Source organism: Octodon degus, unplaced genomic scaffold, assembly GCF_000260255.1.
Source record: "Octodon degus isolate 3935 unplaced genomic scaffold, OctDeg1.0 scaffold00135, whole genome shotgun sequence".
Taxonomy (NCBI): domain Eukaryota; kingdom Metazoa; phylum Chordata; class Mammalia; order Rodentia; family Octodontidae; genus Octodon; species Octodon degus.
In genome coordinates this window covers 1,577,264-1,599,892 of record NW_004524711.1, presented here as the reverse complement: position 1 = coordinate 1,599,892, position 22,629 = coordinate 1,577,264, and the positions used below count along the sequence as shown (strand labels likewise).

At 36.1% G+C, this 22,629-nt stretch overlaps 1 protein-coding gene across 1 annotated transcript in view; it reads right to left on the bottom strand.

Annotated features, from left to right (window-relative positions):
* LOC101590255 (PHD finger protein 14) overlaps positions 1–22,629 on the bottom strand; it is a 181,566-nt gene that overhangs the window by 156,409 nt on the left and 2,528 nt on the right. The window contains exons 3-5 of the mRNA XM_023701404.1: positions 22,384–22,494; positions 14,347–15,131; positions 8,130–8,300 (exon numbers count right to left, since the gene is read on the bottom strand). Coding sequence (XP_023557172.1) covers positions 8,130–8,300; positions 14,347–15,131; positions 22,384–22,494 — 1,067 coding nt within the window. The remainder of the gene's footprint in view (positions 1–8,129; positions 8,301–14,346; positions 15,132–22,383; positions 22,495–22,629) is intronic.

The window sequence follows — 22,629 nt, the reverse complement described above, 5'->3', positions numbered from 1 at the left end:
AGAACAAGGAAGCCACGTGTGGTGGCTCATGTCTGTAACCCCCGCACTTGGGAGGCTGAGGCAGGAGGATCACTGCAAGTCGGGACCAGCCAGGGACAAAAAGTGATTTCGAGGCAAGCAAGTGCCGCACAGCAAGACCCTGACTCAAAAAAAAAAAAAAAAAAAAAAACAGAGCAATAAAAAGACAATCAAAAGGCCCTAGACCACTCTAAAATAACAAATTTAAGCATAATCTGCCTTGAGAAGACTGCCAAGAATAATCACATAAGAAATCTATCCATTAAAATTACTACAGAAAATTTCCTAAACCTAAAGTAAAGGATGCCAAGATTTAAAACCCTAAATAGGCACACTCAAAACAGAACTTCTCCAAAATACACCAAAATCAAATGGCAGAAATTAAAAAAAAAAAAAAAGAATAGTAAATGCTGTTAGGGAAAAAAAAAAAAAAAAGCTAAACCACTTACAAGGGCAAACCTACCAGAATAACATTACTGCATATCTCTCAACAAAAACTTTAATGGTCAGGAGTGCCTGGAATAAATTTTTTCATGGGGCCAAGGAGATGGCTTAGTAGAACAAGCGCTTCCTGGCAAGCGCAAGGGCTTGAGTTCAATCCCCGGTTCCGAAAAAAAAAAATGAACTGGAATGAATTTTTTCTAACCCTGAAGAAAAATAATTGCCAAGCCAAATTACTATATACTGCATGTGCATCCTTCAAAAATCGAAGGAAAAATAAAGACTAGATTAAAGAAATTTCTGACCACCAAGCCAACACTGCAAAAAATATTTACAAATTCTAAGCAGAGATAATGAAGACAACAATCACCACGGAGGTTAAAGGAAAGAATGCATCTCACAGAAAGATTAAGTGAAAAAGAAATGAAAATGAATCAAACACTAGAAAACTGACTAGAAATTACTATATACTTTTAATAAGTAATGGTAATGGTCTTAACTCTCTAATTAAAAGACAAAGACTGGCAGCTTAGATAAAAAAGTCAACATCCATATGCACATTGCCTACAATAGACAAATCTCATTCTAAAAAAACATACACAGATTCTAAGTGAAATAACGGAAAATAACACTCCAAGCAACTGGAACATGAAAGGAATCAAGTTGTACTTCCTCCTGACTAAGTTGACTTCCAATCATAATTTATCAGAAGAGAATAAGAAAATCACTAATATTGGTAAACAATTCATCAAGAAATGACAATTGAGCCAGGTGTCGCACAGCATGCTTAACGTAATCGAAGCACATAAGAGGATTACTGTAAACTGGAAGCCAATCGGGACTACAAAGTGAGTTCAAGGCCAGCCTGAAAGGCATAGCAAAACCCTGTCCACCAAAAAACAATTGCGGGGTGTGTGTGTGTGTGTGTGTGTGTGTGTGTGTGTGTGGACATGCACAAAATATATATGCAAAAATATCAGCGAACTCAATTTCAAAAAACGAATACTACATAACAAAAGAACAGACAATAAAACAATCACAGTGATGGCCATTAATACTCTTCACAAATATAAAAAAGATCAACAAGTCAAAAAAATAAACAGGAGGGACCGGGGAGATGGCTCAGTAGAATAAGTGCTTCCCTGGCAAGCACGGGGACCTGAGTTCAATCCCCAGTTCCAAAAAAAAAAATTTAAAAAATAAATAAATACATAAACACAAGTTAAAATACATTATAAGTTATATACACAGTGGGTCATTCAAAAAAGCAGAATATACATTCTTTCCAATATCCCACAAAATTTCTTGCAAAAGAGATTGTAGGCCATAAAGCCTGATAAATAAAAAAATTAAAATATCATATATCCTATCAGATAACAAATGAAACTAGAAATCAATAGCAGAGGAAAAAAATAATGACCACTACATTGTTGGTGAAAATATAATCTAGCACAATCACTATGAAAACTAGTATGGAAATTTCTCAATAAAATGAAAATAAAAGTAACATTTGATCCAGCTATACCGCTCCAGGACATATACTCCTGAAAGAATTAAATAATCAGGGATACATGCATATCTATTTTTATAACATAACAACTCACAATGTAGCAAACCAGTTGAAATAGCCTAGATGCCCATCAACCAAAGCATGGATAAAGATGATGTAATACAATGGAATATTTGGTCATGAAAAACAATGAAACCATTTTCAATGAAATGGATAAAACTAGACCATAACTTTAAAGTACGACAAACCCAGGAAGCTAAATATTGTAGCATATGGCTTCTCTTATATGAGAAACCTATAAATTAAAAGGGAGAGATTATAAAAACCTAGAAAAATTTTACAGAAAAGGAAGATGAAGACAGTGAGAGTTTTAAATTTTTGAAAATTTACAAAATATTAAATATACTTCCCAGTTTCTCAAAATGTACTTCATTATTCCATATTACTAACATGCTCTATTAAAAATCAAAAGAAATCCCATAGACTAGAAGACAAAATAACATATATCAAGTTCTAAATGAAAACAACTTCTTCCTGAGATCATTACACACAGCAAGTCTACCTTTTAGAATCAAAGGAGAAATAAAAACCTTATAAAATAAGCAAAAGCTAAAGGAATTTATGACCACTAGGCTACGTTTACAAAAGATGTTTAAGGGAATCAACGTACAAAAGAAGAAGACAAATAAACTACCAAATAAAAGTGTAAATTCCACTAGAAGAAAAATAGAAAAGAACAAAACTGTAATACAATTAACCATCTAACCAAAAAGATAATTGAAAAAAATGAACATGTAAAACAAGTAGAAAAAGTCAACAAAATAATATGTTTAAGTATAACAGTATGTCTGAATATACAGTAAAGGGCAAACTACAAAAGATAAAGTAGAAGAAAACTCAAATTCTTCCTGAACTTATATATTCCATTGTTTCAGAAATATTTTAATACATGTGCTAATTTGTTTCACTTATACTACTAGCTTATGTTAGAGCACTGAAAAGAAAGTTTTGATTATGTTACTTTTTTGTAAGAATCTTTTTGGTTTATTTAGAGGATATTGATATACAGTGTATTACTTATTGTTATTCTCTTATTATTCTGTTATAAAATTTTGTGGGTTTTTTTCCCATAAAATGAAAAGGTGGGGGAAGCAGATTATGTGCAGAAAAAAAGATATCGGTCAAGATATGGAATAAAAAAAACCTTATGCTCTTGGTAGGAAAATAAATTACTACAGCCACTATTGAAAACAGAATGAAGACACAAAAAACTAAAAACAGAACTACCATATGAGCAATCTAGCTATCCAATGTCTGGGTAGACATACAGAACAAGTAAAATCATCATACAAAAGAGCTAGCTGGACTGTGTGAGGGCACCACAGTGCACACATGGAGTGTGTTGCTAACAGCCCCTCCCCAATGACAGCACCACCATTTTGAAGTTTCTACCGCCTGCCGGCTGTACTGGAAGGCTCCTCCCTCCTAGGAGACCAGCAACCCACGCGATGGAGGCAGTGACCCTGGAGGATACACTTATGCACTTCACCATGGAGGAGTGGGCTGCGCTAAATGCATCTCAAAAGAAGTTCTACAAAGATGTGATGTGGGAGACATTTATGAATGTGAGTGCTACATGTAGGAGGAACCTGGGAAAACTACCAAATTGAAGAACACAAAAATTGCTCATCAAATTCAAGAAATGAAAAAATAGCTAAATTCTATCAAAATAAAGCCTGGAATCAACATGTAAAAATATTCCTTCAGACTTCAGATGAGAAAACCAACATGTACGATAGACTGATCAAGTCCCTTGGCAGTGTGTCACACACAACATGCAATACTTCTCTGAAGCTATAACAATAGCTTATTTCATATAACATGGTATCAATAATAGTTTTATTCTTTTAGGACTGAGCATACGCCATTTGTGTGGGAGGGTATGCATCTGTTTATCTGGTGATGGCTGCTTAGGCTTATCCCTTACTTAGCTACTGTGCATAGAGCCACAATAAACATGAGTATGCAGATCTCTCTCTCTCTCTCCCTCTCTCTCTCTCTCTCCTTCGCTCCCTCCCTCCCTCTCTCTCTCTTGAAAGTAGTACAGTTTATTTTTTGGTACAAATAGTAATGAAATTAATACAAAATTGCAAACATCAATAACAAGCATGAAAAGTAAAATGGTGATGGCAAAAACTATATAAATCATAATATTGACTCTAACGTAAAAGCAAAATACGTGAATTTATGCACTTCATATAGTTGTTTGGAGATATAGATAGATAGATAGATAGATAGATAGATAGATAGATAGGTAATGTCAGGACACAAAAAATGAAACATTTGGTAATCTATAAGCTGTGAAAACAAATGAGCTTTTCAAAAATATATGTTCACATCTCTAAATATATATACATATATAAAATCAAAATCAAAAGTACCTTTTTTTACACAGAATATGAAGTGTATATACCAAAAAAATTAAAATCAAAATAAGTGGGCCCACCAATTAAAGAACAATCAATATAAATTATTTTTTTAGTACCCTATACCTCCCCATAGTAAAAGCCAAATAAAAATTATATAAATACTAACCCTACTTGGAAGTGAGAAGTACACATTTCCAATCTTCGTGTTCAATTAGAAGATAGTATATATTAAATTTAAAGACAATGGCTTCTACAAAATAAGTTACTATTTTTATAGTAAACACTATACAAACATTATTCAGGTATTTATAGTGATTTACTAAAGAAGGAATACATTCTCTGCTATCTCCATCTGGAAGTGTGTTTTCTGGAAACTTAGGGAATACTGATACCAAAATTTTCAATGAAATTATTACAGGGCTCTACTACATGAAAAACTCTGCCACAAACTTGCCATTTTCCAACATAATGGGGGGAATAGAAGTCATGCACAAAGGGTACAAGTGCAAGAGATTGAACTGAGAATAGCCTTCTACCAAAGCATTCTCTCAGAAACTAATCCAGCCCCATGCTGATCCCATCACAAGGGTAGAGCCTCCCTGACCTAATTACCTTCCACTGGGCCCCACCTCTTAAAGATAATAAAATTAATAAAAAAATAAAAAAATAAATTAAAAAAAAGATCCTCCACAACATCGACACAGCAGGGACCAAGCTTTCAGGACAAGACCACATCCAAATCACGGCACAATCATACAAAACCACACTTACGGTTCTTAATCTGCTGCACACTACCACGAATATCAAGTGACCCCTTTCTGCTTTCTGACCTACAGATCTGTGTGGATAAATATGTACACAGGCACGTATACGTGTGCGGCTATGCCTGTATACATACTCGCATTTCCTTAGTCTATCCACTCTCCCCAAAAGTGCTTTTCAAGATTCTCGCCATTGTGCCTCCCACAAGTCCACAACTCATCCATATGTCCCCTATACTAACGGCTAAAGCAGGAGGATCGCTGTGAGTCTGGGACCAGCCTGAGCACAAAGTGAGAGCAAGGTCACGGCAAGGAAAGACGCTGTCTCAAACCACAAAAAAACAGTAATAATATTAAATGCCCTCTGGGGTTGTGGATGTGGCTCAGTGGAGAGCTCTTGCTTCACATGCACAGAGCCCTGGATTTGATCCCCAGCACCACCAAAACAAAAAGATCAACAGAAGACCTATAGAAAAATACATACATAAAACTTCCACGTTCTCCAACCATCACACCTGAGAGCAGCCTACATTTACATCACATCTGTATCTTTCCCTATAGTTACCATGTTTACTCTTACCTAACCTTCCCACTGGAGCTGGACCTCACCCCTCTAACCCTGGACACAAGGCCCTTGCTCCAACAGCTGCTGCCCCTGCCTTCCTACAGCACTGTCAACCCTCCCTTTCCACTCGGTCACTTTCGCAGGCACAGCGCACAATACAGACTCTGCTTATGTGGAAGGAGGCTTCCAGATTAGCCTTCAGGGATCAATGTCTCCTGGTATTTGCACTTTAGGAATTCACCTCCAACATACCATGCTTGACAGGTTGGTTTAAGGGACTAGTGTAAATAATAAGTGTACACTTCTGTAACTTACCCTTATTTGTACCTTACTCTAACTATGGTAACTTATTTCCTTTTCTTCTGACCTTGCTTCTCTCTCTATTTTATATCCACTCGTTAAGCCATGTGACACAGACATTTCTGTCAGTGAATCTGCTTTCCCACAACTTCCAGGATAGTTTGCCTGCTGGCTTACATAAAAAGCTGCCACTGAATTAATTTCTCAAAGATATATTTCTTCACCCTACTCTAAAAACATTACTAGATGTCATTATGTACTTTCCCTTTTTGAAACATTTTTTCACATTTCAGATCATCACTCATGGTTCTTCTCATGGCCAAGTACTTCTCATGCCCTCTGAAATGGAGCATGCTTTCTGCAAATTTTCATCTGACTTTCTCCTTCACTTCCTTTAGGTCACTACTCAACTCTCACCTTCTCTCAAAGGACTTTCCTTTCATGTCTTTTATAAATACAAACTTCTGTCACTTCACACAAATACTCCCATCCATAGCATTTCCTTTATTCCTTGGTCTGCTTTATTTTGTTCCATAATTCTAGCCTGACAGTCACTGGCCAAACTGCACACCTGCCAGTGGATGGTTTGCTAACACCTCATCATTTGGGCCTCCACTATTTGAGAGGAGGCTGTAAATACCAGAAAGGTGGCAAGGTCAGAGACTGCTTTGTGACAATCATGGTCTTAACAGGAAAAATTACCTAGTTAACAAAATCTTAACACAGAGAAACCAGGAAGATACTCTCTAAACAAGTATAAAAATAACATCACTGGTCATTTCACAAATAATGCTTCCTAGTATGACGCAGTGAGAACACACCATATCTTTAATGACTTGCCTGCCAAAAGCATATAACCTCTTTCTACTTATAGGAAAACACATTTAAAAACTTGCTATTAGGGAAATTCAAAGAAAGGAAGGGAGGGAGGGAGGGAGGGAGGGAAGGGAATGGAGGGAAGGAGAAAAAGAGAGGGATGGACAGAGGAGTAGGGGATAGGAGGGAGAAAGCAAGAAAGCAAACTGTCTTATATTCTTCAAGTACGGATGGCATGAAACACAAAATCCCGGTACTGTTCCAGATTTAAGTAATCAAATAGCCACAATTAAAACAAAGTATAAGTGGATTTTATTTTGTTAGAAATGAAAAATACTGTCTACAGATTATATAATGGTCTTCTATCAATAGTGATTTCTTGGCTGATAATGTTTATGTAAGAGAATGACCTTGTTCTTAAGTAAAACATATAAGTGGTATTAAGAGGGAGAAGCCTATGTCTTCAGTTTACATTAAAGTTAAAAAATGATTACATGAAAGAAAAGATAAAACAAATATAGTAAAATGTTACTATATGAAAAGCCCTTGTAACAAATATATGGAAAATGTTTGTATTATTCTTATAATTTTTCCATAATTCAGAAATTATGTCTAATAAAAATTTTAAGTAAAAATTCAACATTAAAACATTTCAAAAATATTTTCTTCCCTACCCCTTTTCTGGCTTTTTGAGACATGTTTTCACTATGCAATTCAGGCTGTCCTTGAACTCACTCTGTAGCCCAGGCTGACCTCAAACTCAAAAATTTCCCTGCTTCAGCATGCCAAGTGCTGGGATTATAGATATGTGCCACCATGCTAAACAGGACAAGAATATTTTCAACATATAATTTTCACAAGATTGGCTATTTCAGATTTTATAACAATCTCAAAAAAAACCAAAACAAAACAAAAAGACATGAGCTCTATAAATTCCACTTTCAAATTCAAACTTTTAAAATGTGTAACAGTGACAGACCTAGGATGCAAGCTTTTTTACTAATACTGCTTACTGAACTCTAATATTCTTGACATTCTATACAATGTAGCTACTTTTAATTTTTTTTTAAATTAAAAATATCATGAAGGATAAATATCATAGCGCTGGTATTTAGTGAAATATTGCTTTCCACAATGTTTTCCTCATTAACCTGAAAAATACATTATACTTAAGGATACTGTATTAGTCCATTGAAGTATCTGGAAATATTAGAGAAAAAAAAAACCAAGAATAGTATAAACATAAAAAAAATGGTTTTCTTTATGTACATTTAGTGTCAATCAGCCACTTCCAAAAGAATCAAAGCAAAATTACCTTCGTGAACTGTAATGCCACAATTGTCACACTGAATGATTTCATCAGCATCCTCACTGTTATCTCCAAGACACACACAGCAAATCAGAATATGGTCCATTTTTTGGGAACTCCAGTTTTGACTCTTCTCAAGAATCAGCGAGTCCTAATATTGAAAAACATGAGAAAAGGACATCAAAGTTAAAAAGTACAATTCTCATTATGAATGAACATATTCTTACATTTCTAATTCTGTCATTTTCCATTCTTCTCATAACTGCAATCTGTGCTACAGGTGAGATCCATACCACCTCATCAAAGACCCTCGAATCGCCCTCTTAGTTTACTTCTCTGCAAGCTCCACATTTTCTCTTCTTTATGAAATAAAAAAGGCATGCAAACAAGTCTTTGTCTCCTTTGTCATTCTTTCTTTAAAAGAAAAAATGAGCCTACAACTAATTATTAATTCTACAGATAGACTGCAAAGGTGGAAGTGCATCCATACTTGGAATGACTTCAGGCTTCCTCAGAAAGACAAGACATACATACATGAAACAGGAAGAGAGAAGTTCAAGATAACATATGTCAGTGTACATGTGACTTTGTTACAAACTATATTCTCTGTATACTAAGGAATTCACAAATTCCAGGGTTACCAAATTACTGGACAATGACACCCTGAATAGATCTATCTGTATATACAGGTACAAAAAAAAAAAATCATCTACATAAGGTCCTGAGTCTTCCAGTTGCTAGAAAAACTACAGTATTCTACTAGGTTTATGTCAAGAAATAGCTAGTGAAAACTGGTAGTAAAGATACCTAGCTACACAGTGAGACCCTGTCTTAAAAAAAAAAAAGTATCTAGCTAGAAAGGTATATAGCTAGTTTCAATATAAAGGAGAACATATAAATATAAAAAGACAAAATCCGAGGGTTTTATTTAATCCTCTTGCACTACGGATTTAAACATTAATAACAAAATTGTTCTCATATTGAATAGATTGAGTTTAATATTATATATAACAAGAGATGTGTAGGGGCCAGGGAGATGGCTCAGTAGAATAAGCACTTCCCTGGCAAGTGCAAGGGCCTGAGTTCAAGCCCTGGTTCCGAAAAAAAAAAAGATGTAATTCCAGCACTCTGGGAGACTAAGGCAAGAGGATCACCAAGTTTGATCTCAGATTGGGGAACTTAACTTAGTTTCAGAAATAAAAACAGAAAAATTGCTGGAGATACAGCTTTAGGCAAAGATGCTGAACTCAATCTGTAGTAGCTCAAAACAAAAAGATGAAACCTATTATGTATAGTTATATACATATACATATATAGTTATATATACAGTTATATATAACTACATATATGTATATATATATTTGGTGGTAGTTGTTTTTTGTTGATGTTGTTCTGAGTCTGGGTCTCACTATGTAATCCACGCTGGCCTTGAGCTTAACTTATGAAACATTCATAAACTCATGGGAATCCTCCCGCCTCACTTAACCATTCTCAAAAGCAAAATAAATTAGTCCCATACTATACATTCACATGTACTTTCTTCCCTATTAATACTTTCTGTATTTTTATAGTCTCTTAAACTCTACCAGTATCCAAAGGAAAAATGTGGAGCCAATATTATATATCAATTTGTAAATAAAACTTGAAAACACCTGAAGACCAGAATGTTTTTGAAATGTATTTTGTTAGTAACATCTACAATTACAGTTTATCTGTAAAATACATCAGAAAAAAATACAAAAGTCAACAAGTAGTTAAGGCCATTTCTTGAGAATTCTAGTGCAAGCTTTGTATTTTATTTCCCTTTGTTATAAAACCAAAGTAACCTGAAGCTAACAAATAGCAAAGCCATCAAGTAAAGCTGAAAAAAATATTTTACTGTATCTTCATACAGTAAAAAAAAAATCTTCAAAGATTTTCACACCATTAACCCTGCTTCAAAAGTGACAGCATGTGACTTAAAGTAAAATATCCTCGGATTGCATTCTCACCTCACTTACTAGTTGCTGAACTTCAAAAGTGCAATCTCCTCACAGGAAAAATGAGAATGATAAAGATAACACCTACATCATAAGGTGACTGTGAGAATAAACTATGTGGCAAGGTATCTCTGGCCATGCTAGGCTCTCAAAGAATGCTCATTACCTTCTTCATTTCCTCTGAATTACTTCTAGGTGCTACAAAGAGAAATTTGTACTGACAACTTGTTACACTGGGAGGTCTTCATTGGAACCATAAAGGAAAAATGACAAGCCTCAATGAGCACTAATAAAGTAAATATCCTAACTCCACAAGAACATGTCTTGCTTAGTATATCACATCTAGGTTAAACAATTCCAAGTAGGAAGCAAGCTAACAAATACCATAGTTTGACAACTAAGAGACCTCTCCCATTATGGACTCCGCTGACATTTCTCTGGTAGAATTCAACTATACCGCCTTGGAAAGATGGTTTGCCATTGGAGAAACAATTTCCAAAGGTCAGAAAAAAAGAGCATCAACGTCGAACTCCTAGAGGATAAGAAAACATAACTAACTTTAGGGTCTCTGAGTCCCAGAAGGGGACATGAAACTCTTACTGGAAATGTACTGCGAAGACAGAAATGTGAAAAAGCAGACCCTACAAGTCAATCCCTTAAAAGGTTGTCTGAGCCAGGGATACAGCTCAGTGGCACAAGCGCCTGCTGGGCAAGCGTGAGGTCCTGAGTACAATTCCTCGTGCCAAAAATAAAGAAACGGTTGGCAGAAAATACTTCAATGGGAAAATTTAAATTTACCCTTTGAAAAAATATTTTTAATAAAGCAAACATAAGATTTAAGCTCACTTATGATCAAAGAAACGTAAAATGCAGGCTGGCGAGATCGCTCTGTGAACTAAGTGCCTGCTCTGGCAAGCGTGGGGACCAGGGTTTGATCCCCGGTCCTGCATGCCGCAGTTCCTCACCCCAGCCCACCCCACCTTGGGCACACTGAACCTGCCACGGAGACCACCACGGTGGCGCACACCTGTAATCCCAGCACTGGGGAAGCTGAAAACAGGAGGACCACTACAAGTCTGAGCTGGGTAGTAAGACCCTGTACCAAATACATAAATGGAAAAAAAAAAAAAAGAAAGAAAGAAATATAAAGTACAAATTTTGTTGACATACTTCTGAAAATATCTTTTAAGGGAAAATAGTTAAGCTAAAGTTAACACAAAATTTTAAATATACTGCTGTACCTAAACATAAAAATCAAAAAAAATTTTAAGAGTATCACCTGGAAAATAACTATGTAATTAAAAGAATCTAGTATCATCACTATAAAAGAACAAATGGGGTACTACAGTAACAGATCAGTAACAACTTGTTTCATTTTTTTCTCCTTAGAAAAAATTAATCTTCACTCCAGAAATATTAATATTGTTCAGTGTTTTTCCCTAGGTTCTAAAGTATGTTTACCATCCAGATACATGTATTTCACAAAGATGACTGAAAGCAATACATAAAATTGGCTAAATTTTACCTAAGTTATATTTGTGATTGATAGAATAAAATTACTATACACTTTTATCAAACAAACCAGAAAAGGTGAGAAAAAATTAATGCACCAATAATTCTTCCTGAGATTTTGAAGAAGTATTTTTAAGAATGTCAAAAAAAAAAAAAAAAAGAATGTCAAATAATACATGTACATTTCAGCAGGGAAAACTGATACACAAGATTATTTGTATAATTTTTTTTACAACTGACTATAAGTTACAATAATCTCAAAATTAAAAGTTTTTTAATAGTAAGGACTGTATTTGCAATATAAGAAATTAAAATGGAGATAATTCACACAAAAATAATACCCGTACAATGTAACAAAACTAATTTTTATTCACTTGTTTTCTGAGACAAGGTCTTGTTATATAGTTCAGGCAGGATTTGAGCTCACTATGTACCTCAGGCTGGCCTTGCACTCTAGGGTGACCCCCATCTGAGCCTAAGGGCTGGGACTGTAGGCATGCATCACCGCACCTACATTTCAGCTATCCCTTTTATAAACTTGTATTTAAAGCTTAAAAGAACAGGAATAAAAATAAAAATAAAAAAGAACAGTTACTTTCAGGGGCCGGGGAGATGACTCATTAGAGTAAGCACCTGCCTAGCAAGCGCAAGGTCCTAGAGTTCAATCCTTGGTACCATAAAAAAAAAAGAAAGAAAGAGGAATAGTTCAAATATATTCATCTTTTTTTTTTTTAGTTCAAATATATTCAACTATATACTTATTAGCAACCTAACAAACATTTAGCAAACCTAAGCTAACAAAAAGATCAAGATGCAAACACTGGCCAGAAGGCAACAAAAAGATTCACTTTAGTCATTTCTTTACAAAACCAAGATGCACAGAAAATACAGAAATGCAGTAATCTAAACTGATTAATTTTTAATTAAAATTTCCTACCTAGTTTTAAATAGAACTAGAATCATCAAAAGAACACTGAAGAGTGAATAATACAGTTGTGAGGATGGGTACTCAAACTTTTAGGTAAAGCATTATTCTGAAGGAAATTAACTTTTCATAAAAAAGGGTGCCCTGACATGCCTGTGGAAATATTACCCTAAACACACTGAAGGTTTCTTTACTGACCAATGTGGCAAAAAAAAAGAGGAAGTAGTGCATGTGGCCTTCAAGTGTACCATAAAGGTTAGTGTAAAATTTCTTAAAAAGCACATTATGAACAGAAAATGTTTATACATTTTATGGTGAAAATTTCTCAATTTGCAATATCAGGTCTTCTCCAAACTGACATAATCCACACTGCCTCTATTACTAGCTAGACTACTTCTGTGAATACCAGCCTAATAAAATGAAAGCAAAGTGGTGTTACTCAAAGGTAAACATTCAGTAAATACAGAATTTTAAGCGCTACAAAATCAACTGAACGCAAGCCTACATTAAAATCTTAACAAGTGGATTTTCATACTTCTGCTTCCCTAAGGTAACATTAGTAATACAGAACAGCTTGTGCTATACCATTTTAAAATCTACATTACATTATTAATGATTTCTTTACTTAAGAATAAGATAGCACTGGAGGCAGGCAACATTCTTCATAGCAAAGTGGGGAACCTAGAAGTTAATCAATATTTACTGTTTCATCTCCACTGACATATGACTCCTGACAGCTTACTATAAACTGGTTAAAAAAAAAAAATCATAAGGATTTTTTGTAAAATTTAATTAAAGTAAATAATCACTGCTATGAAATACTTATAACATTGTGAAAGAACAAAGCATTAAAAAGGAAATCTATCAGTTTAAGATACTTCAATGATAGAAAAAAAGTAAGTGGTAAAGAAGGAAATTTTGGTGATAAACACATTAACAGAAATGACACAATTATTATAGCTCTACATGTGATGTTACAGATACATCTACATGTATGAAAACTGAATCTTTTGAAGAAAAACATACATAAACACAGAGACAGACACAAATGTGTTTGACTGAAGAGTCTTGCATGTTGGCATCTCTGGACCAAAAGGACAAAGCCTAACTTTCAGAGGTAGAACTTCAAGTAGAAGAACTGAGCCATTACTGTAGTTTATTTTAGAAATGTTTGTTCTATGATGGAAACTTTTTCATTTCTTTGTAGAGACAATTGTCACTAAATATACGTAAACAAAGTGTATATTTACTCCATATATATACATATATATATGTAGCAAAGATTTGGTGACTACACTGCTGATGCGTGCTAAGTCTGGTCAAGGAGTTAAAGGCTTTAACATGAATCTCTAGCAGTTCATTAAGCTGTCTATTGTCCTGCTCCACAGGGCAACAGAAAAAAAAAAAAAAATTATGTTTTTAAATGGATATGGAAGGTGACCTAAATTTTCCAAATCAATTCAGCACCATTCAGCGGGGCTTTGAATAACTGGGAAAGGATTTAAAAAGGTACTGGAAAACATCTATGATTTACCAAATCTAGAGACATGAAAACACTTCTCTAAATATTTCTCGAGGACGGAGATTGCGGTATCCTTGAGAACGGTGACAAGCAGTGCTCAGTCAAGGTTTGCGGAATAAATGTTATGTTCAAGGCACTCACTCATTCCCACAGCTAAACAGGATTCTAAGGGAGCCACTTAGTATAATGAGCAGAGTGATTTAGAGAAGAATTCCCTTTCCCCAGACAGACAGAGATCAGAAAAATTGGGATGATCTACCTCATTGCTCTTGCTCTGAGATAGTGTGAGGCTATCATTGGTTAGCTCCTCATCATCAGCACTGTTTCTGCTAAGTACTTTACTCTTCTTCTTCTTGCAGCCCGCTTCACTAGCAGGACTGCTGTGGGCTTCGTCATGGCCTTCATCATTCTCGTCCTCCTCGCTCCCACTCCCCTCATCCTCATCTTCCTCATTGTCCCCATCGCTGCCCTCTTTCTGGGACGCTGATCTCCCTTTCCTCTTCACCACAGTGGGCCGCCAGTCATTGTCATCCTCACTGTCATAGTCGTCCATGTCATTCAGCTCTTCCATGGACACGAAGTCCAACAGTGGTCGGTTTCGACGAAGATTCCACTTCTTCGGCTCGCTGGCTTGTTCCTCGGTGGTCACGGCTGTCGTGGGGGCAGAAGGGGGTGTGTGGACAGTGGGCAGGCCTGTGGCTGGCGTGCCGGCAGCGGCCGAAGCAGCCCCGTTATCACATACTGCTTTTTCTTTCTCTCGTTCCTTCTCTTTTTCTTTTTCCTTTTCTTTTTCTTTTTCCTTCTCCTTCTCCCTTTTCTTTCTAGGTCTTTCTCCATTTTCGTCTTCCTCTTTCTTTTCCACTTTAATTAACTGTTTGTCAGATGACAGTACTTCTTCCTTGGAAGAATTTTTAGGTTGTTCCTCTTTTACTTTGATATCTTCATTCAGTTCTTCTTCTAAAATATTTTCTTCAGAATCACTACAGGAACCTTCTCCACTGTCCTTTGAAGGATCTTCACTTCCATTACCACTCCCTTCAGAATCTGTTAAAAATATGAGAAAAAAAACCACACATATGTATATACATACACACACACACACACAACGCTGACACAAATGAAACCACCAAAATCTGTGAATAACTTGTAAAACAATATAAACAACTTTAGGTCAAAGAATGGCAGACATTCCCAATCTGACTAAGTAATAAATCAATGAAGCTGTTATTATGGTTTTAATTCAATATAGCACTAATGAAGATGAATATATATAACTAAATTGAAATATATTTTTAAAAGAAGAGCACTGCTTTGTATCATATAGCTTTATCTTCTTATCTGGTATCTTGAGTTAACTTTTTCTAAAGGAAAATGGGCATTTTTTTAAAATTAAATATTTGATTTTAACTTGCTAGTAATATAATACAGAAAAAAATTATCCTACATTTACATTTTCCTTTTATTACCCATATAGCTTACAAGTGATGAGTCACATACATATGATAAATCTGTCCCCTAAAAACTGTTTTATTTAATCTTAACCCACTAAAATAAGCAGAAGTATTTATAATCAACTTGTGCCACATTTCTAATACACATAATCAATTTTAGATCAAGCACACAGGTAAAACAGACAATGGCAATGACACAGAAAATGGAAGATACAAGAGAAGCTATCAATTTTCCTGCTGAGTAGGATACTGTTCATATTAATAAGAGTCACCTACATTTGCAAAAATTATAGGCGGAAACTACAAAAGGCTCTAAAATGGAAGAAGTTCATAAAGAAACGAACACAGCCTGGAAAAGAAAAGCCACAGTAGTTACTAAAGAGACAAAGTGGACATTGAAGAGCTTCCACAGGCCTGTTTCTAGCAAGTCTTTTCCTCTCCCGCCTATAGCACCAAGTCCTCAATCCAACACTACTCAGTAACCTTCCAGGCTTCCTTTATACTCAATCAAGTAAATAAAAATCTAAAATATTTGGAAGGAAGGATAAATGAGAGTAGGGACGAAAAAAAGAGGAACCAAATTTCACACCAATGGACAAACAGGAAAATGAGAAAAAAGGTTATGGTAGAAAGTGAAATAATCTGTTTCAGCCATGTTAATTCCTACTACTTCAACTTTCCTTAAGTTCTATAATTAACTGGGCATCAAAATTGAAAAAAAGTCTGTAAGTAGTATCTGGTATGTAAAGCACCTCAGAAACCTTATACAAATGCCGGATAATAAAAATATCCTACAAGATAAATCAGACAAAAAATAACATTTAACAGATGTTGACTGACCCTAGGAAATCAACGTCAACCTCAACGTAGGTATCCACTGCTCACTCTGAAGTGTTCTGAAAAAACATCTCCACCCTAAACAGTTTCTCACAGGGCCGACAGGCAGTAACGCAGGTTACCAGTTCCCTACCGGAAACCTGTGGTGCCAGACACGTCTTAAAATTCAGGGTTGTACACTAGCTCCCAGTGACACCGATGGTGCCACCCTACGATGGAACACAGCACTTCTGCAGTGGAAAGTACACATGTTTACAGTGCTTGAGAAGCACTACAAATAAACTGTTAGTTCTACTCAGAATGTGTCATCTCATACATTTGTGCTGAACTTAGGAAATATTTTTGGATTTCTGACTTCCTTGAATTTCAAAGAGTGCAAGTCCAGGATAATTTACAGCAAGAGACCAGACAGCAGAACTCTATAAATCATTAAGAAAAATGTTTGATTTTCAAATTGCTCACAATTAAACCCAAGAGACTAAGAAAACTCTCCTCTGGTAAAAAAAAAAAAAAAAAAAAAAGATTTTTTTATAATTTTTTTAAAAAAAAAGATTTTTTTATAGTTTTAAGTAGTAAGTAATAATCAGAGTGGACTTAACATTTAAATGCCGAAGGATCTCTTGTACACAATAACACAAAAAAAAAGAAGAAAGAAAAAGAAAAAGAAAAAAAAAAAACTGAAACACAACCTATGCTACAATTAAGACAGCTAGAGAATGGGGATAAAAGAAAAGGGAGATCAACTTGCTAGAAATCATGATAGATACAAAAGTAAGATTAATTGGTGCAAAAGCACAGGTACCTGACCAAAACTGAGATCAGCCAACTTGATGTTGCTCAGTAAACTTTACAAAAATTTAGGGATTTCTCTGACTTTTTTGGTTTCCATTGTCAAAACCAATTAATTTTTTTCATGTATTTAGTACAGGGTCTCACTACACAGATCAGACTCAGTGATCCTCCTGTTTTCAGTCTCCCAGGAGCTGGAATTACAGGCATGTGCCACCACACCCAGTCTCAACTGCCATCTCAATGCGCCCCAGAGATGGGCCCAGCAGGGCACACCCCTGGGATCTAATCCGGTCCCTGTGACTGCCTAAGCAGATACATTAATCCGCTGATCTATCTGGCTAGCCTGCCAAAGCCAATTAATTTTAAAGAAGAGGTACACTGGTTCCTTAACTCTGTCCTCATTTTATAACTGCTCTAAGTAGACAGCTCTCTTAATTCAAGTACTCCTACATGTGAGACAAAGATCTACCTCTCTCCAGCAATTTTTAAATTATAAACAGATCTGGTAAGCTGCCAGGCTAAGCCTGAATTTGAGATCCTCCTGCTTTAGCCTCTATGCCCCTAGCCACTACATAGTAATTTTTTTCCATGTGGATATTACTAAGGATTGAACCCAGAGCCTCTGCACTGAGTTACACGCTCAGCTTTTTTATTTTATTTTATTTTATTTTATTTATTTATTTATTTATTTTGAGACATTATCTCACTAAACCACTATGTTGCCCTGTCAGGGCTTGAATTTACAAGCCTTTTGCCTCACCCATTCAGAGTGTGACAATTACAGACTTCAAGTGCTGGCTTAAGAACAATTTTTTAAAATAAATTTAAATGTTCCACATGTAAGTATTTCTAGAAAAATGTGAAATTTTCCCACAAATCTAAATCCTCATAACTTGCCAAACCCCATTATTCATATTCCAACTACAAGGATCAGAAATACACAAAATTTTACCTTTCTTTGAGTTCTGAAAAATAACTCATCTAATTAGTCACCACTTCTTTTTAAAACATGCATATGAAGAATGGAGAAAAACAATATAACCACAGCTGGGCAATAATGTGAAAACAATGTCTTTGGTTCTCTGTATTCTTATAGGCTGCAAAGAACAAAATTCTTACTATAAAATCATAGAATATTTCAAATCATCTCTATACCCTGAAAAGGAATAACACAGTGGAAAAATGAGTAAGATATTTCATATACAACTGTCTTAGGCAACTTCAAATCTAAAGTAAATTGTGTTACATTAAAAAAATTTTAAATTGAAATAGTTCTATTTCGTTACATAAAAGGTAACCTCTCTCAAACATATATTGAATCAGAATCTCTCCAAGCAATATCTATTTCAATTAACAGGTAGTACAAAATTTTTTAGTTACAGGACAAAAACACAAATCTTCAAGAATCTCTTCACAGTGTAACTGATAAAAAAAAAAATTAATTTAACAACATTCATCACCACCATCATCACCAATGCTTAAGCTTTCCTCATGATAAATACTAAACCACAAAATCATGATCAACTTTTTATAACTTTACAATATAATTCATCAATTCAATCAAACTTAGTTATCTATTAAATGATACAGTGCAACAGGGATTACTAAGTACCATATACACATAATAAACAGGTCATTAACTTACTATTTATTCAGTTATCTCAGAGCTATCTTTGAGTACTTAAATATATCTGAACATGACTCATTTTATTTTCTGAATCTAGTTCTGCCCTAGATAATACTACATTTTCTGGGTATAGCTAAAGCAGTAGTTCTCCAGGAAGGACAATTCCCCCCACAGAGTGCAAGCATCAACGTCTAGTGCCACTGAAGACAATGACTGCCACAAGATTGGGAGGTGGGGGGGGTGCTAAATGCCTCTAGAAAACAGGGAAGCTGCTAAATATCCTGTAAGGTACAGAACAAGTCTGCACAACCAACAATTACCCAACACAATGTATCAACAGTGATGAGACTAAGAAACTCTCATGTAGTAATAAAAGCTCTCAATGTCTAAGCTCATCTCTTTTTTACTATTGAGATAGCATCTGTCAGTGTAGTCCAGGCTCAGCATGATTTTCCAATCCTCAGGCCTCAGTCTCCTAAGTAATGGGACTACAGGTATGCACTACCATGCCTAACTTTCTAGCTTTCTTCTACTGTTCTTTTACTCAATTATAATCCCCCAAAATAAATGACATGTCCAAACTTGACACCGTTAACATTATAGTCTCCCTACCAAGGTTGCTATTTATCTAGTAAGTTTTCCACCTCCTGCAGTACACCCTTTAACTCCTAGTGCAATGATACTGCTCTAGATGAGCCTAGTGTTAAAGCAATTCCATCTCCTCTAAAAGATCTCAGCCATACAAGTAATCAGTCATTATTTGTATCACCTATCATCTCACTTAATTATTATGATTACCATTTCACTGCGAATTGCCCGTAATATCTAGCAAAATGCTAAATAAACTACAGATGTTCAAGGAACATGCTGATCCACTTATTCAAAGTCAGGTTAAGAACAAAGTAACATCAAAGCAAAATACTTGAAAAGTCTCAGCTTAACTTCCAGTTAAATTACTCCCTGAAAATATTATTTAACTAACCATGGATCAAGAGTTAAATCTCACCACTTCACTTAAGTGGCACAGGCAGGGTGGACCAGGACATGGCACTGCTATGCTGTCTTGCTTAACAAAATAATACATGCACACATCTTTCAACACATTTTTATACAGTAGATGACTAAATGTAAGCAAGTCTTATATCTATCCCCAGTACTAGACCCGAATTTCAAATCACTATACCTAGACTGAACCATGGAGGTACCAAAAGTCAATGTTTTTTTATCTACAAAACTCTAATTTCACATGGTTGAACCTAACATTTCTACATAGATTTCTTCTGCTGGGTATCATCACAATTCCAATATATGAGGGCTAGCCAAATAGCTCAGGGGATTAAAGTGCCTGCAAGCAGTCCCAGGGGCCAGGGGTTTGATCCCCGAGGCCTGCCGTGCCAGCCCACACCTGGGGGCATGCTGAGAAGGCAAGTGAGACTGGGCGTGGTAGCACATGCCTGTAATCCCAGCTCTTGGGAGGCTGTAAACAGGCAGATCACTAGGAGTCCAATCTAGTGTGAGACCCTGAACACTCTCCTCCCTAAAAATACAAAAAAAAGGAAAAAATTATCCACAAAATCGAAATTTACAGACACAGAATTAATTTTAGAATACTTAAAATAAGTTTTAGAGGGCCAGCCAGAGACCTCAGCAAACTAAAGCACCTGCTTAGGCAGAGTGAAGTGGCCAGCCTTAGATCCAGGTGAGCTGTTCCCGCCTGGCCTCGGCCCCGGGGTGCACTGACACTGCCTTGGAGACTGGGCGTGACGGCGCATGCCTGTAATCCCAGTGCTTGGGAGGCTGAAAACAGGAGAATCACTACTAGTCTGATGTACGTAGTAAGACCCTGTACTAAACACACACACACAAAAAAAAACTGTATTAAGTTTTAGATTTTATCCCATAACGGTGTTTGAAAAAATTTGTAACTGTTGAGGCCTATTTTTGTTTAAAATCTTACTAACAAATCAAAACTACAGTCCAGGCAAGAGTATCATCTCTTGATATTTTCTCCACTAAAACTAAGACTTGAATTTTACCTCTGGTCTTTCCTCTTTCTTTCCCTTCTTTGAAAATACCAAGCAGCACTAAATAGGAGGCGAAGAACTGAGAAGCAAAGGTTAAAACAGCTGTGATAAACATCAACTTTTGATGGCTAGAACTGAACTCAATTAGTAACCACAACACCCAAGAAGACTTAGTTTAAGATTACATCTACCCACTCTCAAAATCCTGTGATAAAAACTATAAATTATGGAGTCAATTATGTTAGATCCATTACAGCTAAGTCACCTTACCCAAATTCTTTAAACTATCTACTTTATTGAACTATCAGAAAAGTTAAATGAGACTATGCAAACAAAAGTTCCCAACAAATCCTAAGGCAAGCTGTTCGCTGATGCTATTAAAAGTAATGAGCACTGACACAATACACTCATTTTATCTCTTATCCCTAGCAGGAATAAAACAAAAGCAAAGGAGAATCAGAGGGTTAGAAGACTAACAAAGCAAACTGTCTAAAGGACACTTAAAAACTGTCAGCGGGCCCAGGGACACAACGCAGGGGCACAGTGCCAGCCTGGCAAGGGCAAGGTCCTGAGTTCCACTCTGGTACAAAGAAAAAAAAAAAAAAACCCCTGCCAAGGGGCTGGAAGCACAAGCCACAGGGACAGCACTGTCCTAGCACATGGACTGGGGTTCCACCCCCGGAGTGGGTTCTGTCCCTTGCACTGCAAAGCAAAAGGAAGTTGTAAAAGGGATGAAATGTGTAAGGCTTTAATTTTGCACTTATTTAAATTTCCAAGAAAAGGAGGAAATTACAAATAATTTTTATTTTTCATGTGTTCACTAGTAATTCCCATATGAAATATTTAAAGGTAATTTGTGTTTTTCAGTCTCAAAACAATATATTTAGTAGATACATGAAATATAGTTAAATAGTACAAAGTACTAAAAATACTAAGTATTTTTGTTATCCAATTTCATACAATGGACATATATAACCTCTAAAAATGTGTTTTTAAGGGGGGAGAAAGTTCAGTAGAATAAGCACCTGCCTGGCAAGCTCAAGGTTCTAAATTCAATCCCCAGTAACGCAAAAAAAAAAAAAAAAAAAAAAAAAAAGTGTTATATTTCACTGAATATAAGAAGCAAGCATGCACACTATTAAGAGAGCTAACAGACAAAAAGCAAACTCTCCTTTGAAGGTGCAGAGTGTGACCAAAAAAAAAAACCGCTCATCAGGACTACAGATGGGTCAGGGTACTCTTAAAATATTCTACTTCAGGGTATGTCTTGACTTTTTCCCCTGTGAAATACAAATACCGCTTCAGCTGCCACACAGAGAAAACGTTTCCGTAACTTTGAGAAAGCCCCTTCCTTCCCCACTTGCCAATTATCTGAGTAACGATCAATGAACACAGGCGCCCTCCGAGGATCTAGTGATTGGATCGTAGGGAAACGGGCAAAATAATAAAAGATAGTTTTTTCACTCTATGTCGGCATTTTAATCAAAACCGATTCTTCAAAAAAGAGAAGTATAGAAGCCCAACTCCAGAAAGCTGGAAAAGGGCAAGAGAAAGCAAACATTTACCTGAGGCATCTCCAACTTTAAAATCACTGTCATCTGAACTATCATAATCGAGAGCTTCTAGAAGCGAAGCTGCCAGAGGCTTCACCTGCCTCCTCTTGGAGCTGCGATCCACTGTTAAGAGAAGAAGAACGTTTCCGTCATGCAAAAGCACACCAAACCCGGGGAGGGCCGTGCGGCCGCGGGAAGAAAACGGCGCCCCGGGGCGGCCGGGGGACAGCCGGGCGCGCTGCGACCCCGAGGCCCCGC